Source organism: Glycine soja, chromosome 11 (assembly GCF_004193775.1).
Source record: "Glycine soja cultivar W05 chromosome 11, ASM419377v2, whole genome shotgun sequence".
Taxonomy (NCBI): domain Eukaryota; kingdom Viridiplantae; phylum Streptophyta; class Magnoliopsida; order Fabales; family Fabaceae; genus Glycine; species Glycine soja.
This window is the reverse complement of record NC_041012.1, coordinates 41,105,486-41,112,371: the sequence shown is the minus strand read 5'-3', so window position 1 is coordinate 41,112,371 and position 6,886 is coordinate 41,105,486. Positions and strand designations below refer to the sequence as shown.

General features: G+C 27.8%; 1 protein-coding gene across 1 annotated transcript; it reads left to right on the top strand.

Moving 5' to 3' along the window:
* The first annotated feature begins 1,838 nt into the window (after positions 1-1,838).
* Positions 1,839-6,470, top strand: LOC114375158 (codeine O-demethylase-like). Its single transcript, XM_028332908.1, has 4 exons — positions 1,839-2,177; positions 2,297-2,541; positions 2,942-3,263; positions 5,984-6,470. Exons 1-4 carry the CDS (start codon positions 1,920-1,922, stop codon positions 6,260-6,262), a joined length of 1,104 nt encoding a protein of 367 aa, XP_028188709.1. The 5' UTR covers positions 1,839-1,919; the 3' UTR covers positions 6,263-6,470.
* Positions 6,471-6,886: the final 416 nt, after the last annotated feature.

The window sequence follows — 6,886 nt, the reverse complement described above, 5'->3', positions numbered from 1 at the left end:
TATCAACTTAATATAATAAATTTGGGAAGTGCTGTGTGATAATTTAGTGAATATGACTAACTAGATCAACATGATGGACACCATGTAAGACTAACCAATAAATTAAACATCGTTAGAGTCATGTAGGTGTTATCTATATATACTTTTATTAAGTTCCGAAATGAAAGTGACAACGGAAAAACGTTGAAATGAAATTGGAACTTTAGATTATATTTCGAGGATAATAAAATTACCTTAATTTGCCATCAAATTAATAATTTAACCAGATTAATTTTAACTTAACACGCTATTACATATGGCTGCCATAGTATATGAGAACCTTTAAGTTTTTAAATAATATTAATAAAATATAAAAAACACATTCATGAAATACTATAAAATCAAACACTGTGCATCTAAGACGTATATGCCAGTAAGGTGCACGAACCCGTGCTAATTTGTACTGTATTTTTTTATTTTTTTACGCTTTTATTCTTTATTCACGTGTACTTACCTTTTTTTTTTTTCTCTGCCTTATTTTTCTTATTAATTCTCGTATCACATTTATTATTTTCTTTTTCTATTCTTCTAATTATCTCTATCTATTTTCCGATGGTGTTAAAAAAAATTAATTTCTCTTTTAATAAAGGCATGCTATCTCAAAATTTAATATTTTGGGCTAGTTTTAGAGTGGTCCAAAAATTAACCACCAAACACGTACGCCACCAATTAAGAACCTAACAGCTCTACACGATAGCAAACTTTAGACAAATTAAGAATCGAATGAATTGAATGATCAGATATTGTTAAGCAAACACATGTCACCTTCATCCAAGAGTAATTAGTGAGGGGTCGTACACCAAAAAGCTACGCATTAATTCTCTTACGTTTGAGCATTAAAATCCTTGTAAATGATTCTCCATCATCGCCAGCCTTGGACTACACTCTTGAAGACTCACAGTACGAGAGGAAATCAGGCCATTGATACACAGTTAATACTAAATAATTCTAATATCTACATACATGTGTGGAAAACTGAAAACTTACCACTTAGTCAAATAAAGTGTCTTGACTAATTAGATAAAAGATAAAAAAGAATAACTTTGATATGGTACTTTAGTTTTTTTTTTTTTAATCAGATGTTACGTATTAAATGAAAGTCATATATATATTTCTCTCCTCTTCTTCAGTGAAATGCCATTTTCATTACTTGATTCCGAACATGCAACTGCAAATTAAACTTGGTATATATTGGCATTATTCCTTTTAATCTGGGTTTGTATCATTTCTTAAAATTGGATATAAGTTTAATATATATGGACAGCGATAAATCTATTTAGAATTTAAAAGGCCTGGTCAAGGCTGCAGATTCACACAGCACACAATCATATAAATTAGTTTTCTTGTCGTCGACATCAATTTTAGTTTATTTCGATTTCATGCACCGACCACACTTTATGCATTTGAATAATATGATTTTCACGAGTTGCACGTACGAATACTTTTATAAACGATTTCAATTTATTTTTTTTCTGAGTAAAAGTGATAAAACGGATAGACTCTAGTTTGATGAAACCGTAAGTAAAGATCCACTACTAAAAGATTAGTGTACAAGTCGGAATGAAAAATAACTTTATCAAATTACAAACTATTCAAATAGCTCCGAACAAAACAGTTTTATGGAGTTGTAACTACTCTATCCATGGGCGTAAGCAGTTGTGAACATTACATTTGTCTTATTATTTTTAAAATTTAATTTTATCACGCGCACTACTGGTAGCATATTTATTATTTAATTTTACAGATCTTTTATCTGCCTCACGAGTATACATACTCCTTTGGCGCGCGCCTCCAAAACATTTAATTTGCCCCCTCATAAATATCTTAAAGTTAATTTCTTCAAAGGTTGTATAAATACACACGAATACGTGAGGAACAACATGGTGTTCTCTCAATCAGCAATATCACGTGAGGAAGTTGAAGAAGCGATGAGTATTCAGGAGCTCATTAAGAAACCACTCACTTCAGTTCCTCAACGTTACATTCAACTACACAATAATGAACCTTCACTTCTCGCAGGTGAAACCTTTAGTCACGCACTCCCAACCATCAACCTGAAAAAATTGATCCATGGAGAAGATATAGAACTTGAGTTAGAAAAATTGACCTCAGCTTGTAGGGATTGGGGTTTCTTTCAGGTTATATTTAACACTCCACGTTAATTATTTGCCACTAGTTAGCTATATATAGATAATAGATATCTTTGATTTCTTGTTTATTTATTTTTCTGAATCTATATCTACTTTAATGTATGCAGTTGGTGGAGCATGGAATAAGCTCAGTAGTGATGAAAACACTTGAAGATGAAGTTGAGGGATTCTTCATGCTCCCCATGGAAGAAAAGATGAAATACAAGGTAAGGCCAGGTGATGTTGAAGGCTACGGAACTGTGATTCGATCAGAGGATCAAAAGCTTGATTGGGGTGATAGGTTATTCATGAAAATCAACCCTCGTAGTATTAGAAATCCACATCTTTTTCCCGAGCTCCCTTCATCACTCAGGTATGTTTGCATATATATATATATTTATTTAAAAGCAGTATTTTAATTTAGCAAGTTATACTTTAATTATATGAGAGTTGCTATGGTACGGTATCCTTAAGAATCTAAGCGTTTTGGTACTAAGCTAGTGGCTAGTTAAATGAGTTTTCAACATGCTGTATGGGAGAGACTTTTTCAAAACCCATAAATTTCTGATATTTATTTTATTTTTAAATGTTAGTTGTTAGCAGGGGAAATCAAATTTAGGACAATTTTTTTTGTCTCCTTAATTTATTATTAAATTAATCTTATAATTTTTTTGAGAGAATTTCTTGTATATATATAAATTCTCTATCTATCTTTGTGCACATGGATATATTAATTATTTGATCTATTTTATATATATGCATATTACATGCAGGAATATCTTAGAGTTATACATTGAGGAATTGCAAAACCTTGCAATGATACTTATGGGGTTGCTAGGGAAAACCCTGAAGATAGAGAAGAGAGAGTTGGAAGTGTTTGAGGATGGGATACAAAACATGAGGATGACATACTACCCTCCATGCCCTCAACCAGAGTTAGTTATGGGCCTCTCTGCTCATTCTGATGCAACAGGAATAACCATTCTTAACCAAATGAATGGAGTGAATGGGCTGCAAATTAAGAAAGATGGGGTTTGGATTCCAGTGAACGTCATCTCAGAAGCCCTTGTTGTCAACATTGGGGACATTATAGAGGTTTGTATATATGGATTATTATCCTCTCTAAAATCAATTTTGTTTTCTTTAATATATTCTTTATACTAATAATTTTTAATTATAATATTTATATCAATTTTTTTTCCTATTTTTTTTATCATACCAATAATTTCTTTTATCACTTTTTATGTTTATATGTTAAATGGTGGATTTCGGGGACTGGAGCTAGGTCTCAAAATCTTTGAGAAGTCAAATATAATACGCAAGTCCTTTCCAAAATTTGTGGATATCATATCTCCAAATATATTTCATTTTCATTTTCATTTATTCTGTGCGTGATCCTAGCAAATTTATTATTTTTTTTAACCTTGCTTACAAGTTACAAAGTGGATTAGCTTTAATTACATGTCTTTTGACCTAATCCTTATTTAATTAATTTATACTACTAGAGACCTAGCTCCACTAGAGACTTTTTCATTTTGAAGTTACTATCTTAAGAGATAGTATTAGTCAAATAACTTGCATTGAAACTCCACATGTATTTGAATGGGAAAGATGGTTAAATAGAAAAGAAATTGACCCTAAACATTTATTCAAATAGAAGGAGAACTGCTGACCACACACTTTCATTTGGAGGTTGTGGTAGTTAGAACCTTCCATATTTTATTTGTACAAAACAATCAAAGACTATTTTTATCGAACGAAAATGATATAACTAGAAACACTAAATAATTTCTATATAAAAAGCTAATGCTGTATCATAAACGCCGATGAATTTGATTATATTTATTTATAATTAAAATAAATTATTTTATATGTATTTTTCTTAGAAATAAAATTAAATTTTATAGAAATAATAGTTATTTTTATTGAGCATGACGCGTTCAATCTTTTTTATATAAGTATATTTTTACCTTTCTATATCTTAACCTTTTATCCCTTTTACTTATAAAGTTATGTGTTAAATATTTTTATAAACTAAATTAATAATTAGAAATGAACTAATATATATAATTAATAATATTATTTTTCAATTTATAAAATCTGAATTTAAATTCTCTCCTTTCAAGAAATTTAGTTTAAATCATATTTCACTATTAAATTATTAAGTTTGAGTTATTATAATTCCCTTAAAATTAAATTATTCAATGAAAAAAGTTTGGATATTTTTTATCGAAAACAAAATGTACATTTTAATAATAATAATAATAATAATAATAATAATTATGAGACTGATTTATATAGATATACTAAGTGAAACTCACACACCACAAACCCTTTAATAATCTTTTAATTGGACAATTTTATGACAAAATTAAAAGTTTCTATTTCCTAAATCATTAAATAATTTTTTAATTAATTTAAAAATTATTTAATACTTTCATTGGTAGATATCATAATTAGTGTAATAAACCCTTTTGAAATATATAGAAATAAGAATGATTTAATTATATTTTTATAATTGTTATTTTTTATAAAATTTAATTTACTTATATAATCAAGATAGTATATGTATGCGTGTGTGTGTATATATATATATATATATAATAATAATAATAATTTAAAAATTAGATATATAAGAAAACATGTTTTGTATAAAATTATTAAGAGTGTTATATCTTATACTAGTGTAAATGGGTCCCTTATTTTATATCTATTTATCCATTTCTATTTAATATTTCTAAAATAATTACCTTAAAGATATATTTTATATGCCTAAAATTTACTATTTTTATGTAAGTATAAAAAATGTTAATCTCTTTAATTACTGATAGTATGTTTGGCTTTTATTTGTAATATCAAAATCATAGTTTGAACAAAAATTGCAAGAAAATTGTCTAAATAATCATTAGAGACTTTTTCAAATAGAAAACTAGAAAACTAAGGTGACACTTAATTTGAGTGTTTTTTATTTTTATTTTTAAATAAAATAAAAAATAAGAGTAAAAATAGATTTGTTTTAAATTTAAAAAATATTTTCCCTAAAAATATTTTAGAAAAATGTCCCAAACTTTCAAATTTTTCTCAAAAAGTAAAAAATAGTGACACCTTAAAATACTTTCTTCTAAATATATATTTTTAAATCTTAAAAATTTTAAAATAGAAATTATTTTCAAAAAATAAAAACAAAAAATAAACATTTAAACCAAAAATTTTCTAAACATCCAAAGTCAACACTTCAATTTAGAGAAGGAATTTGCTCTTATGTGAATTTTTTAGATAAAATCATATATGAATAACGTACGATCCCCCCACCCCACCATTATTAAATAAATTAAAAAACAACTAATGTTAATATTGAAAACATTATGTATTGTTTAAAGAATTTAATTTAGGTGCTAGTAGAAATATCTTTTACACTGTAATCTAATAATAAATCGTCATGCATATCATAATATTATTGACTTTTATAATTGATAACTAATTTAAAAGTTATATAATATCCATGATGGTTAATAATTAATTAAAATGTGTAAAAATATTTATATTAATAGAAAATGAAAATGAAACTCGTTTTTTATATTTTTGTTGATTAATAAGGGGACCAAAATGAAACTTCCAGCTCTTAATAAGTTTACACTCAAAAATATTTTATGTACCATATTAATTTTTCGATAATCGTAACTTTTGATACAAGTAAGAATTAAGATTAGTGCAATTGATTAAAAACAGAAGAGAAAGATTGAACAAAAAATATTCCAAAAATAAAACGATTGTTTTTGTGGAAAATAATAAAGTGATTTTGATTTGATTTACAGATTATGAGCAATGGGGCATACAAAAGTGTTGAGCACAGGGCAACAGTGAATTCAGAAAAGGAAAGGATATCCGTTGCTATGTTCTTTCTCCCCAAGTTTCAATCTGAGATTGGACCTGCAGTTAGCCTCACAAACCCAGAACATCCCCCGTTGTTCAAAAGGATTGTAGTAGAGGAGTATATCAAAGATTACTTCACTCATAATAAGTTGAATGGAAAGTCCTACTTGGAGCATATGAGGATCACAGACGATGAAAAATTTACCAACGCCTCTATCTAGCACCTGCAACACACACACACATATATATATAGTGAAGGGTTGCTAACTTGTTATATAGGTATATATGTGTGTGTTGCACAATGTCAGTGAAAGTAAAATGTGTTGGGGAATTATTATTGATGAATTAATATATATGTAATATGTTGTCATACATGCATGTGTGCATGAGTATAATAATAAAATTAAGTTTGGCTTATTATGTGTGCTATCCGACGAGCCTAACTTCTTGGTTGTGCTCAATGTCCACTCTCCCTTTAATTCTAATCGTCCATATATCTTTGATCTTTATTAATTTCTTAACATTAAGGATCATCACTTATGAGAACCGACAACATTTGCATAGGCTTTGAGCAAATTAAAGTAATAATGAATTTATGAACTGAATAGTTCTCTCTTAATTAGTTTACTAATCTTTGCATATTATTCTTAACTTCTCTTCTTTTAAATTTTCTGTTTGAATTATTCTGACATAATTTGACGTATTGTTAGTACTTCTAGAAGGGTGGCAAAAATTATTTCTAAAAATATAGCAACATTGCATGTCACGGTTCATATACTTTGCCAAAATTAGACTAATACGCGTATGCATTCATATTTAAATAGGACATATCCTATCACCCAGAC

What these genes read in the sequence shown, in the direction of transcription:
- LOC114375158 (XM_028332908.1), top strand. Translation starts at nt 1,920, where the DNA reads ATGGTGTTCTCTCAATCAGCAATATCACGTGAGGAAGTTGAAGAAGCG. An exon ending in GAGCTCCCTTCATCACTCAG is followed by an intron (nt 2,542 to 2,941) that starts GTATGTTTGCAT and finishes TATTACATGCAG; the next exon opens with GAATATCTTAGAGTTATACA. An exon ending in ACATTGGGGACATTATAGAG is followed by an intron (nt 3,264 to 5,983) that starts GTTTGTATATAT and finishes TTTGATTTACAG; the next exon opens with ATTATGAGCAATGGGGCATA.